This window comes from Salmo salar, chromosome 04 (genome assembly GCF_965601325.2).
Source record: "Salmo salar chromosome 04, fSalSal1, whole genome shotgun sequence".
Taxonomy (NCBI): Eukaryota; Metazoa; Chordata; class Actinopteri; order Salmoniformes; family Salmonidae; genus Salmo; species Salmo salar.
The window spans coordinates 69,582,411-69,597,336 of NC_138294.1; the positions used below are offsets into that span (position 1 = coordinate 69,582,411).

At 42.1% G+C, this 14,926-nt stretch overlaps 1 protein-coding gene across 2 annotated transcripts; it reads left to right on the forward strand.

Annotated features, from left to right (window-relative positions):
• Positions 1-203: 203 nt before the first annotated feature.
• On the forward strand, positions 204-11,012 carry LOC106603647 (anaphase-promoting complex subunit 13). Of its 2 annotated transcripts, none has more exons than XR_001328465.2 (2): positions 204-747; positions 10,589-11,012. XR_001328465.2 is itself a non-coding variant. In XM_082973903.1 (2 exons), exons 1-2 carry the CDS (start codon positions 9,071-9,073, stop codon positions 10,709-10,711), a joined length of 222 nt encoding a protein of 73 aa, XP_082830029.1. In that variant the 3' UTR covers positions 10,712-11,012. The 2 variants fall into 2 exon arrangements, 1 of the variants encoding a protein (XP_082830029.1); XM_082973903.1 differs by lacking the exon at positions 204-747 and adding an exon at positions 9,071-9,169.
• Positions 11,013-14,926: the final 3,914 nt, after the last annotated feature.

The window sequence follows — 14,926 nt, forward strand, 5'->3', positions numbered from 1 at the left end:
ATTTAATGCATTTTAAAATAAGGCTATAAAGTAACAATGTGGAAAAAGTCAAGGGGTCTGAATACTTTCCGAAGGCACTGTAGGTGTAGTTGGTGGTGGAATTATTTTTTTCCTTTTAGGAACAGGAATAATGAATAAAATGTAATGTAGGTCAGCCGTGACTGGCCTCATACTTTAATACAGTAGGTGGCGGTGTATGCACCTTTAAATTGGATGCGATCCACCAACCTAATCCCAAGACCAATCACTGACGAAGGATTGAGTGGTTTTGTTGGAGTCGGAGCGAGCTCGGGATAATAGAGTCCCTTGAGATGGCAAGAATGTCATGTATGTTAGAAGTGCAATATTATCATAAGGAGACGTATACTTGGAATATGGAGGAGAAATGGAGGGGAACAAGAGGCAGAGGAGGTCGCAGAGAGAGGGAGGAAGAGGGGGAGCTTGAATTCATAAAAAAAGAAAATGGCTGGAAAAAAGTGAGATGGTTTGTTGAAGAAGAATGTGTAAGCAGAGTGAGCCGTACACCAAATCGAGGTCTGGAGGAGAAATGGAAGTGAATGAGGGCGAATTATCGGAGGTGGCAGGTGTGAAGTTCTGAGCTCAAGGCTTGCACCGATGGTCAGGATAAAGATGAGTCTGGCAGTAGGAGTGACATTTTTGGAGGAAGTGGACCCCTGTTTTTTGACTGATCCATTTGTGGTTTCAGGGTGGGTGAAAACAGAGTCGGGTGCTGTGGAATCGGAGAAGGTAATCAGAAGTGGTCTTGTGATAATTGTTTGTTTCTGCTGGTCAGAGGGTGCAGGCACTTCAAGCAAAATGAATGGGGACAAGAGATGTGACTGGTTTTGCTCTCAAGAAAAGGGTGCTATTGAAAGGACTGATTACTGGGGTAGCGGTAAATGTGGACCAACTGAAGGGAACGATTCTCTGTGATGCTCGTTGTTTGGTGCAATGCAGACAGGGTGGCGTGAGTGGTGAAACCAAAGTCATTGTCTGTTCTTTTGAGTTTTGATATTGAGCCTTTGCCCGACAAAGTGATGTCAGGATATTACATTATTTTGTGCCGAATAAATTAAGTTGTTACAGATGTCAAGTTTAAAGGCATGTGGCAGCAGTGTGTAGGAGGGAGGTTCCTAGGTGTAAGAAGTGTGCAGAAGGGCATGAGACAAAGGAATGCGTAGCATTGGGGAAAGAAGTATTGTGTTTTAATTGTAGGGGTGCCCATGGGGCTGGGGATCAGAAATGTCTGGTGCGAGAGAGGCAGGTTAAGGTTTCCAGGGTTAGAGTAGTGCTGAAGGTGTCGTATGCTGAGGCAGTGAAGAAAGTAGAGGAAGATGGGTCAAGCGGGAGAGATCCTGAGAGGATTCATGTGAGTAGTAGATATGTTCCAGTACAGAGGAATAAACCAACAAGTGATATATGCTTTAGTAAGATTTGCTATTAATGCTAAAAAGCCATGTTATCAACTGTACTGCAGGGAGGGAACGTAAGTCACAGAACACATACAGCCCCAGTGAAAGGTTTGGACACACCATCCCAAGGAGCACCTACTCAATCCAGGGTTCCTTTATTTATTATTTTCTACATTGCAGATTAATAGCGAAGACATCAAAACTATGAAATAACATATGGAATCATGTAGTAACCAAAAGTGTAAAATTGAAAATATATTTTATAAGATTCTTCAAAGTAGCCACCCTTTCCCTTAATGACAGCTTTGCACACTCTTGGCATTCTCTCAACCAGATTCACGAGGTGCACCTGGAATGCATTTCAATTAACAGGTGTGCCATGTTAAAGTCCATATGTGGAATTTCTTTCCTTCTTAATGCGTTCGAGCCAATCAATTGTTGTGACAAGGTAGGGGTGGTATACAGAAGGTCTTTAACAAATAGGGCTAAGTCCATATTATGGCAGGAACAGCTCAAAAAAGCAAATAGACTGTTTCTATCATTACTTTAACTTCTATGGGCTGCGGGACACAGCCTGTGAAATATCAGGGCGGCAAATTCAAAAAAAACAAAATGTCATAATTCAACTTTCTCAAACATACACTTCTCCTTGATGTAACAACATTGTCCGATTTGAAAAAGGGTTTTCAGCAAAAGCAAAACATTAGATTATGTTAGGAGAGTACATAGACAAAAATAATCACACAGCCATTTTCCAATTAAGGACATGTGTCAACAAAACCCAAAACACAGCTAAATGAAGCACTAACCTTTGACGATCTTCATCAGATGACACTCCTAGGACATTATGTTACACAATACATGTATGTTTTGTTCGATAAAGTTCATGTTTATATCCAAAAACAGCATTTTACATTGGCGCGTGATATTCAGAAAATGTATTCCCACCAAAACGTCCGGTGAATGTGCACATTAATTTACAAAAATACTCATCATAAACGTTGACAAAATACATAACAATTATTTTAAGAATTATAGATAGACTACCCCTGGATGCAACCGCTGTGTCAGATTTTAAAATAGCTTTACGGAGAAAGCACATTTTTCAATATCCTGAGTACATAGCTCAGCCATCACGGTGAGCTATACAGACACCCGCCAAGTTCGGGGCAACCTAAACTCAGAATTAGTATTAGAAATATTGTCTTACCTTTGCTGATCTTCGTCAGAATGCACTCACAGGACTGCTACTTCCACAAGAAATGTTTTTGTTCCAAATAATCCTTATTTATGTCCAAATACCTCCGTTTTGTTCGTACGTACAGATCACTTATCCAAAGGCATAACGCGCGAGCGCGGAACCAGAGACAAAAAGTCAAAATGTCCCATTACCGTACTTAGATGCATGTCAAACGCTGTTTAAAATCAATCTTTATGGTATTTTTAACGTAAAATTCCGATAATATTCCAACTGGACAATAGCGTATTCATTCAAGGAGAAAAAGAAGGAACAGCGTGCTCGCGTGACCGCGCATATCCAATCCCTTTGTTGCCAGGCAGTCCACTCAGAAACTGAGCTCCTATTATCTGCCCATTGACAGGAGAATGCTCAAACCACTTTCTGAAGGCTTTAGACAGCCAATGGAAGCCTTAGGAAGTGCAACGTAACCCCACGGATACTGTAGTTTCGAAAGGGACTAGAAAGAAGAACTACAGTTCTCAGATCCTCCACTTCCTGGTTGACTTTTTCTCAGGTTTTTGCCTGCCATATGATTTCTGTTATACTCACAGACACCATTCAAACAGTTTTAGAAACGTCAGAGTGTTTTCTATCCAAATCTACTAATAATATGCATATTCTAGTTTCTGGGCCAGAGTAGTAAGTAACCTGTTTAAATTGGGTACGTTTTTCATCCGGCCGTGAAAATACTGCCCCCTAGCCCAATGTCTCTCCACAGGGGCAGGCCACTGATTGAGCAGAGCTCTAACCTTATGAAAACCCAATTCCCTCATTTGGAAGCTAAGATTACATTTAATCTTTTCACAAATAGTTTCAAGTTTAAACATTTAAATTGCACAACAATTCCATGAGAATCTGATAACTATAATGTGTAGACTTTCCACGATACAGTTTATGTCATCCTATCATTAATCAGAATGTCTCAGATGACAACCGAACTGACATCATATTCATTAAGTACCAACGCATATTCTCCACTGGTTGGATTACCGAAATATGGTTCCTTTCCCCCCACCGCTTGATGTTCCCAGACTCTGTTTAACAAAGGCTATTCAAGAGTCCTTCAGTAGAGTCAAGAGAGAGAGGGAAGGGAGAAAGGTATTTATGGGGGGGTCATAAACCTTGCTCACAGGCCAACGTCATGACAGTAGACACCAGAAAATATTCCATGTCAACAGAGGGATCCTGACATGTTGCATGTTAAGGTGGACTTTGTTGCATTGGTTGTCAACTGCACAGTGCAAACAGAGGAAATCTGAGAAAATAGGCATCGTTGTGGATGCGGATTAGCGTTTTTTGGGGATAAAAAAAAAAGTTGTGTATTTTGTATGATGTCGGGTTCCCCACACCCCATTCCCCGATATGGATTATTTTGTTTTGTTGTCGTTTCAATACCCCGTACAGTAGGTGGCAGCAATAAACCAATAAGTGTTTGAGAGGCTTAAGTGGTAGAGGCATGTTGAGTATATTGCAATTAACTGTAGGAAGGTGCTGAACCTCATGAGGGCAGTGGCAGGATATGTTGTATATGATCAGGTCATCTTTCGATTATGGGTGTTTTGTGTATGGATCGGCAGCCAAAATGGTACTACAGCCCCTAGATAGGATACAGTCAAGGCAACTGGGGAATGCTGGGAGTGAGGAGTGGGTAAGCAGAGGTTGTATGGGTGGACAACTGGGTAGAAAGTGGTATACTATGGCAGGGGGGGAAATCTGATATCAACTTTGGAGGGGAGAATCACATGCAATTTTCTCAAGAGCAATTCCTGAGGGGGACACCAAAAGTAATGCTGTAACACATAGCCTACATTGTAATATGGTAAATGTATATTGAGGAACCAAAGAAATAAGGTGTTTGCCGTACTCCTAACTACCGGTACCCAGAACTACACAACTAATCACAACAGCAATACCATTGCCTTTAACAAATCTTAGTTCAGTCACCAGTTTAAGTTGAGAGTGGGGGTATCCATGGCATTTTCCAATTATGTTCCTATTTTACAAGTCAAAAAAAATTGAGAACCTTTCATAATGTTGCCAAACAAAGACTCAACAAACTTACCTGAGACTCCCTGTCTCTGCATATCTGTCCCCAGCTCTGCTGTCTGTGTGCCATCTGTTGCCTGCTCTGCCTAATGACATCATTGTGAAACATTTCCATTAGTATTTCACTTCTTTCTTATGAACATTTTATCAACTAGTCTTTGAGATATTAGGCTACTAGGGTTCTTACTTTGCGTTTTGGCGTACTGAAAAATACTCTGTCGTCTTTTTTCTGCCATTTTTCTACCTGGCTGGCTGGCTACACACACACACACACACACACACAGTAGGTTATTTACAGTAGGAGATGGGCTTCTACCATCTTATCTTCTATCATTCTATATGGGCTTCGATCTAAAAGGTAGCTAGCAAATGTGAAACGGATTGCAGTGACAAGAGTTGACAGCTGTATGAGTTCACCATTTACACAACATATGCTGCAACCTTTTGTCATTTTAATCGTTTGTTTCATATTGGCTGGCTTCCAACAATAGCTCAATTTGCAAAGCTAGCGAGCACCAATTCCGTTTCAGTGGTGTTTGCTATAATCTTTGCTACCCGGGTTAAATAAAGGTGAAATAAAATAAATAAAAGTTCCCTTGCGACAATTTAGCTTTTGCAACGAGACCATTAAATATATTTAAGACAAAGGTAGAACAGAGTGTAGTTCTGTTCAGTTTGGACTTCAGTTTATCACTAACCTTATCACAGGGACTTTGACGCACTAATTTACATGCATGCTGATCTTGGAATAAATTGACGATAGCCAAGATTCCATCTTTGACGACGCCGCATAAATGGAATAGGTACTAGCTTGCTTAATAGTTCATGTTTGCACGCTAGCTCTGCAAATTCAGCTAGTATGTGTGTGAACCCTGCCAACATAAAACCAAACATTGCTATGGCGCGATTGACTGGATTAACCTCACATCAGTTACGTTCATTGAGTGCCTTTCAGACAGTAGATACGAACCCTCTGTTACCTTGCCAACTAAGGAACTGGCAGTGGATCAAACCATTGTGAGGCAAAGGGTGGGGGCGCAATCTTTTGAAACTTAAATGAGCTATTAAGTGTCTATAATCAGCACAATTGCTTTCATTGCGTATTATTAATATTATTTAAATTACAAAGTTATGTTTACAGTGATATACTGGGGGGGACAAATCATATTTTTCCCAGGATGGGGGGGGTCGTGTCCCCCCCATCCCCCCTGGGATTTCCGCCCCTGTACTATGGACTTGGGGAGAGCGAGAGAGGGTCGGCAATTGCATTGGGGAACGTTTCCCCGTGGCTGTTTCCAAAACCAAGTGTAGATGTGGATATGATTGAGGGTTGGAGAGAATGGGGTGAGGACGTGAGACGGTGTGTGGAGAGATATATAGAGAATTGGTTTTATTAGTCAGTGGTAGAGTGGAGGGCAGGGGTGTATATCCCAGAATTCAATGTTAGAGTAAGTAAGCGGTTAACTAATTATGTGTCAGTTTATGCGGCCAATTAGATAGCCATGATTATAGGTTTGTGATGGGTGGAAGAGATGAAACCACTGTGTTGATCTGCTCTGATTCGGCTGCAGTGTTGAGTAGTGTGAAGACGGGGAGGTTGGATAGGTGAGACTTGTTTGTGGAGATGGTGACGCTAATGGGATTGGAGAGGATGGGAGTGGTGGTAAACTTTTGCTGGGTTCCCACCCATGTGGGTGTGGAGGGTAATGATAAGGCTGATGTGGTGGTTAATAGATGTGAGGAGAGAGGGGGTAGATATTCAGGTCCTGCTGGGCCGCAGGGAAGTCAAGTCTGATCTGGGCAAAAAGGGTCGATCTTTGGCAAAAGGGAATGGGATGCTAGTAGTAAGGGGAGGCAATTTTATTGCGTGCAACGGTCAGTTAAGGAAGAGGTGGGGACTATGGGATATAGGAACAAAACGAGCAAAAGTTGAAGTAGAAGACAAGGACCGGTCCAATAATGCATTTCTTATTTGACTGTGTTTTGTGTACAAGGAGATTGATTTGCGAAATCCATTTGCAATATTGAGGACTGTGAAGAAAGCAGTGGGAAAGGTGCATTCAATCAAGGTGACTAGAAGCAGACTTGTTTTGGTTTAATGTGTCGATGAAGAACAGAAGAAGCTGCACTGGATCTGGCAAAATTGTCCACGTCAGAAGTAATGTATTGATCTTCGGAGCAGGGCGCCTGCAGAAGGCCTTATAGCTGGAGTCTCGTTGGATATAGATGAGGAGTACCTTAGTCAGAAAATCCTACGAGTGATCAGTGCATGTCGCCTGACCCATATGGTAAATGGAAGGAAGGAGAAAAGCCTATCAATATTATTGTTGTTTGAGGAGACTCTACCTGAATGTGTGAAGCTTGGATGTGTGAGGTGTGCGGTCAGAGCATGTGTGTCCAAACCCTTACAGTGTGGGAATTGTAAAGGATATGGTCATGTGTCAAATGTTTGAAGACTGGAGAACTACAGTATTTCTAGAATCTGTCATTGGAAAATGTTGCAACCGTGGTGGGGATCATACTCCAAAAACTTCCTTTAGTGCCTTATTAGGGTGAAGGAGGTTGAGGTGTCAAGAATCAGGGCTGTGCAGCAGATCTCCTATGTGCAGGCGGTGAAGAGTCGGAGAGGCAAGAGGCAACAGTGTTGAAGATATGGCAGTGGATGCATTGCAACCAGTTGCTAGTGTTAAGTCAAGCGAGTGATCTGGATACACTCATTGTGAAGAAAGTGGATTTTGTGGCATTTATAGCCACTGATTAATTGTACAGCACAAGTGTCTAAGAAGTCCAACAAGCTGGACATCTTTATATCTGCAGCTTTTGGGGCTCCAAGACTTCACGCCAGAAGCACTACAAGGACTATTGTGGCTAGGAAATGTCCCGCCCTCACAGGAGTCATTTGAGTCTGTGTAGGGACCTGATCAGAATTTGTTTTAAAAAAAACTTTTTTTTACAGAAAAGCAGTGTGATTTTGTGTAGTCAATTTCTTTTTCGATAGTTTGTATGATATTTCATTTATTATTACCCAGATCCTTATTATTCACCCGCACAGTAGGTGGCAGAATGCACAGCCCTCACTCTCCGATCCAACAGGTCCCAGATGTGCTCAATGGGATCTTCGCTGGCCATGGCAAAACACTGACATTCCTTGCAGGAAATCACGCACAGAACGAGCAGTATGGCTGGTGGCATTGTCATGCTGGTGGAGGGTCATGTCAGGATGAGCCTGCAGGAAGGGTACCACACGAGGGAGGAGGATGTCTTCCCTGTAACGCACAGCATTGAGATTGCCTGCAATGACAATAAGCTCAGTCTGATGATGCAGTGACACACAACCCCAGACCATGACAGACCCTCCACCTCCAAATCGATCCCGCTCCAGAGTACAGGCCTGGGTTTAACGGTCATTCCTTGAGACCGTTTAACGGTCATTCCTTGAGACAAAACCGCGACTCGTCAGTGAAGAGCACTTTTTGCCAGTCCTGTATGGTCCAGCGGAGGTGGGTTTGTGCCCATAGGCGACGTTATTACCGCTGATGTCTGGTGGGGACCTGCCTTACAACAGGCCTATAAGCCCTCAGTCCAGCCTCTCTCAGCCTATTGCGGACAGTCTGAGCACTGATGGAGGGATTGTGCGTTCCTGGTGTAACTCGGGCAGTTGTTGTTGCCATCCTGTACCTGTCCCGCAGGTGTGATGTTTGGATGTACCGATCCTGTGCAGGTGTTGTTACACGTGGTCTGCCACTGAGAGGACAATCAGGTATCCGTCCTGTCTCAGGCGTCTCACAGTACAGACATTGCAATTTATTACCCTGGCCACATTTACAGTCCTCATGCCTCCTTGCAGCATGCCTAAGGCACGTTCACGCAGATGAGCTGGGACCCTGGGCATCTTTCTTTTGGTGCTTTCCTGAGTCCGTAGAAAGGCCTCTTTAGTGTCCTAAGTTTTCATAACTGTGACCTTAATTGCCTACCGTCTGTAAGCTGTTAGTGTCTTAACGACCGTTCCACAGGTGCACGTTCATCAATTGTTTATGGTGAATTGAACAAGCATGGGAAACAGTGTTTAAACCCTTTACAATGTAGATCTGTGAAGTTATTTGGATTTTTACTAATTATCTTTGAAAGACAGGGTCCTGAATAAGGGACGTTGAGTTTACCGTAGAAGCAGCTTCAAACAGTATTTTATTTTCCATAGATGTTTTATACTTTAGCTAGCTAAACATTTTGTTGAGACTTCTGGCATGCCACACCAGACCTCTTTTTGACAGGTTGTCTGCAACACAACAAATAAGGATACTTAATTGTGCAATCGTCACACCTAGCTACAGTAACTTTAGTCTATTAGCTACATTAGCGATAACATTCCAAGATGGATAGTGAAGTTCAGAGAGATGGCAGGGTTCTTGGCATAACAGATGATGCTTGGAGGGAAGACTGTCTACCTTATGAAGATGTCACTATCCCATTGGTAAGGAAAGCCTTTCAACAATTACGTTAAAGGTGAGGTTTAGCCAGCTAACGCGTTACATATGTAGCTTCTGCATCCGGCTCACTCAATTATTCATGAATAGCTAGCATAACTATACAAGTCATACATTCGTTTTTATTATTTGTTCCTCAATCCAAATCACTGATGGCCAGTTATAAAGACTTGCCTGCCTAGGCTACTATAAACCCCAAAGTTTGGATTGCACTACCTAAAGCTTATACCTGGGGCACTGTAGCTAATGTTTCATGGACAACTGGTTACTGACAAAATAAAAGGAAACACCAACAGTGTCTTACATTATTAGGGCATTGATCCACCATGAGCCGCCAGAGAAGATTCAATGCACCTTGGCATAGATTCTACAAGTGTCTGGAACTCTATTGGAGGGATGCAACACCAATCTTCCATGAGAATTTCAGTCATTGTGTTTTGTTGATGGTGGAAACCGCTGTCTCAGGCACCACTCCAGAATCTCCCATAAGTGTTAAATTGGTTTGAGATCTGGGGTGTATTCATAAGGTCTTGCAATGGAGACCGTTTACTGTTCAGAACCAAACGGAACAAAACGTGGAGAGAATTTGACCAATAGAAACTCTCGTTTTCATTGAAAAAAGTTGTCAATTTGGAGTAAATGTTTTTTTGCAAAAGACTAAGCGTTTTGCAACAGAATCGGCATAATGAATACACTTATGGTGACACACTCCCTTTAATAAACCCCCTATGCTCCTTTGAGACCACTCTTTCAAAAGTCAAGTCACTGAGCTTGTCTAGCCATGGTAGCCAAAATAATTGGCAACTGGGCATTTTTATATGGGATGTTTTAATTGCTTAATTAACTCAGGAACCACACCTGTGTGGAAGGACCTGCTTTCAGTATACTTTGTAGCCCTCATTTACTCAAGTGTTTTCTTTATTTTGGCAGTTACCTGTATAAATAGCTAGTTTAGTTAACTTCTAAAGATTTGTACCTTACCTTTACATCAGCTCTGCATTGCAAAATATGTAGCTACAGTTCCCTGTGTGGATATCTTCCTTACAGGGTACTAGCGTAGGTAGCTAAGAATTTAACTAGTGTTTGACAACGTTGTGCCGCTGGAGGTTCGAGCCCTGCTTGGCTACAAATGGAGGCATTATTCAGACTAGCCCTCAAGCACCAGTGACCTTACCTTTAAATCCACAAATGGCCTCACAGATGTATATTGCTGGTGTCTTCTCTCCCTGGTGGTATCCAATAGAGCAAATGCCGTTGGCATGAGTCCTTTCTTACCTGCTTTCAGAAATCAGTTTATGAATAAAGAGCCTTTTAGGAATGTCTGATACTCATACTACTGTATAAGCATGGACAATACTACTAGTTTGCTCTCATGTGGTTAAGGCTTTTTTTCTTCCCTCCTGCAGAGTGAGCTGCCTGAAGCTGAGCAAGATAATGGAGGATCAACAGAGTCGGTGAAAGAAAAAGAAATGAAGTCAGATTTAGCCCTTCAGAGTCTGCACGAGAATACAACCAACACTGGGACTTAGCTACTCCTTAAATCAGGGGTGGGCATTTCCAGACCTCGAGGGCCTGATTAGTGTCACAGTTTTGCCCCAGCTAACACACCTGACTTCAATAATCACCTAATCATGATCTTTAGTTTAGAATGCAATTTGATTAATCAGCTGTGTTTGCTAGGGATGGAGAAAAAGTGACCCCAATCAGGCCCTCGAGGAGTTGCCCACCCCTGCCGTAAATGGATGCTGTGCCTTTTCCAATGTACCCGTGGTTGAACAGTTGTCTGTTTCCTGTAGTCTTACGATTGTCAAAATAAAATTATTGACCTGGTATTTTGTCATTCATGTCAAAGGACCCCCTTAAACCCAGAATTTCTTTCAGTTCAATAATCGAACCTGGAGTGCGGTATCCCTGGACTATTTGTAGATTTTCTTCTTGACCTGACAGAAATAAATGTATTGTAAATAGAGTATAATGATGCAAAATAAACAGAAAATATAATTTTATACATCCACCCCAAAATGCATCCCATAACATTTTAACATGGAAATAGCTGTTGTATCATTAAGCCTACAGCAGCAGCAAATGTGTGATGTTCAATGTAGGCTTATATTCCATGAGACTTTTGAAAAAAAAAAACATGCAGGGCTTGACAACCTGTTTATATATTTTTTTATTTAACTATTTCACTTTACCCACTTGTCCTTTAGACAAGGTGGTGACTGAAAATTCTGTGTTGTTTGACGCAAGAAACAAAAATAAAATGCATTATTATTATTACAGAGAATCAGACAAATGATGCTACCCTCTGCTTATTGGCTACTTAGGTTATTCAAGCCGGTCTCAAAATACAACACTGCCCCTTTAAGACTCTTGTAGGACGAAATCACTCTCCTATTGCTGACTACAAATGATCTTTAACTGGGCTAATAACTCACTAACTAGCAAAGGATATGAACAAAATGCGCACACGTGACTACATGCAGCTCTCTTTTGATCTAAAAACAAGCTCATCTACTCACGACCGCTCATGCTGTAAACACAATCCAATTCAAAGTAAATGGCACAGATCCATGTATGGTAATTGTCTATTTGCATATAGACCTACTGCAGCTCTGATTGTTTATGCCGCACTGGTCTGTGTAGAGTACAGGCTAAGTAGTGCGTGTCAATGCAATAGAATCCTACTCGGATGCGTTCTGCCTACAACAAAATCTCTTGCATAGTTCTTTTGTTTCGGTATGCTGCATTGAAAGTGGCTAATATTGCATTGATTCGATCACAATTACCACAGTAAAGGGAAACGTTAAAAGTGTTAACAGGGAAAACTCTAGAACAGTGGTCACCAACCTTTTCTGAGTCAAGATCACTTTGAGTCACAATGCAATCCGAGATCTACAGATATTTTGTTGCATGACTTAAACGTAAGCCTATGCAACATTAACCAATTAAAAACAGTACTGTAGCAATGAGGTTTGTGCAGTAAGCTATAGGCCCAATACCTTGTCACTGCATATTAGTTACGCTTGAATTGCCTTGCCAATGCATTGTTGTTCGGGACACTTTTTTATATTATATATATATATATATATATAAACAAATTCAGGTAGGCTATAATCACACTGGTAATATATCTGTTGTTGTATTACTTGTGCGGCACAGCTGAGTGAGCATACATTTAAATAATTTGCTGGGCTGATGGTGCTCGCATCTGATGGCCAATTTTAGCTGAGGGAGAGAGAGCAGCAGATTTAAGGTCCGCCTCTCAACATCCCTCCGCTCTCCCTTTCCTCCACTGAACAAAAAGGGACACTGTCTTCCAGCTGATGGTGAAACTCGAGTCGCACCGCATTATTTCTGCCTCATCCACAAATTCATGTTGTTACCCCTATGAGAAAAGTTAAATATTCTTCGATATTAAAAGACCCAAGCCGCTAACGCAAGCCTATATGTAACCGATGTGAAATGGCTAGTTAGTTAGCGGTGGTGCGCGCTAATAGCGTTTCAATCCGGTGACGTCACTCGCTCTGCGACCTGAAGTAGTTGTTCCCATTGCTCTGCAAGGGACAAGGCTTTTGTGGCGCGATGGGTAACGATGCTTCGTGGGTGTCAGTTGTTGATGTGTGCAGAGGGTCCCTACTTCAAGCCCAGGTTGGGGCGAGGAGAGGGACGGAAGCTGTTACATATGGATGCACTTTCCTTAACATTCATTATTGCTGCAGTGCTTGTTTTAACGCTGAGTGGAAATAGGAAGAATACGCATTTTATGGTTCATAAAAGTGTTGAATACAAAGTGTTGACAGTGCTGAGTAAGAACTTAAACATTCATAAAAACAGCAGCTCTTTACTGTATTCGTTGACAGTCTCTAGTCTTGGTTTTAAACGTTTTGAAATCTCACAGTATCAATTTTGCTGTATCTTTTTTTGTATGCCTTCTACGTTACTGCAGACACCGTAATCTGAGCCACCTGATTGGCCAGCGGTAGTCTTATAGTGCTCTCTGGACCCGCCAGACAGGCAGAGTTTGTACCTTCAGACACATTAAATGGTTCAACATTGTAACAGTTCACCTACCCGGTGTGCAGGGCAGTTGAATCGGGTGTGTCAACAGCCGGGACGAATAATATATATTATTAAATAAGGCTTTACATTTTTCTTTTTACATAAATGTTTGGCAATTGACTAGGAATGCTTTGGAGATCGACGTGACCACTGCTCTAGAAAATTAGGGTGAAATTCAATCTCGTGCTTCTCTCCGTGGGTTGATATTTCCCATAGGACGGCGCATTGTCATTGTAAAATAAGAATTTGTTCTTAACGAACTTGCCAAGTTAAGGTAAAAAATAATAATAAATGCTCAGCAGTCGCTGGGCTACTACACGCATGCAGTTGAGGGAACATTGATCAAATGGAGATATTGTCAAAGGTTTCAAAATGCAAATATATCTAGGTTTCCATCCAATCGGAGACAGATTTGAATGCGAATATTCAAAAATCTCACCAGAGATGTTTTTCCATCAAACGGACTTGTTGCAGATAAAAAAAAACTGTGCGTGATGACATAGTGCACATCAACATAACTTTTGCTGTTAAATGACCATGTACCGAATAAGAAAATACAATTTAAATGGGTTTGAATTGCATTTAACGATGGTTTTGTCACAATTTGTGTGCATTATCTAGCAAATGTACCAACTCTGGTCTTGGCAGGTGTGCTCTATCCAACAGCTCGCCATTGTTGCCAACTTAGTGACTTAGTCGCTATATTTAGCGAGTATTCAGACCCCTCTAGCGACACATTTTCAAAAAATCAACTAGCGACAAATCTAGCGACTTTTTCTGGTGTTATTGGAGACACTGACGTGAAAGCATGTATCGTTCTTCCTCTTCTCAACGAGCAGCGGGTGCTGCAGTGGGCCCCACCCCGTCCCAAAGCACTCACAGGCGGCCCAGTCCTCGCTCCAGACTGCAAATGAATCGCGCATGCGGGAAGCCGCCGCTGGCTGATGTAAATGTAAAATGTTCTTTGTCTAAAATAAATCACTGCATTTGACTCACACAGCCTCAGTCACTTACTCACCTTGTCCACTGTGTGTGTGCCTCTCTGTGACATAAGCTAAACATCTAGCTGGCTAGCTCATCATGTCTCAGTCTAAACTGTACACTTAAAAATACAGAAAGGAGTGGGAATCAAACTCTGAATTCAAAGGCTGGTTGAAGCCGTTTATTGGAGATGATACAAGGGCATACTGCCTGTATTGTAATGCTGATTTCTACGCCAAACTTAGTGATGTAAAAAAACACATGACAACTCAAAAACATACTCAAAAGGCAAAGCCTTATAACAGTTCCACCCAAAACAAGCTTCCATTTATGGTTACAAAAATTGACTCTGCAAAAAAGGCTGAGGCCACCATGGCATTAGCTATCGCTGAACACTGTTGTTCCATGCTGGCATGTGATCACATTGGAGAAACATGTAGAGCTGCTTTCTCAGACTCCACTGCTGCTACCCACTTCAAAAAGCACAGGAGAAAGTGCACAGAAATGATTAATGGTGTTCTAGCACCATACTTTCTTAAAAAGTTGGTAGCAGATGTGGGTGACCAGCGTTTCAGCCTCCTCTTCGATGAGTCCACGGATGTAAGTGTTTCTAAGTACCTGGGTGTTGTGATAAGGTACTTTAGTGACACCAAGCAGACAATTGTATCAACATTTCTGGGGCTTGTTGAGTTGGAGGGAGG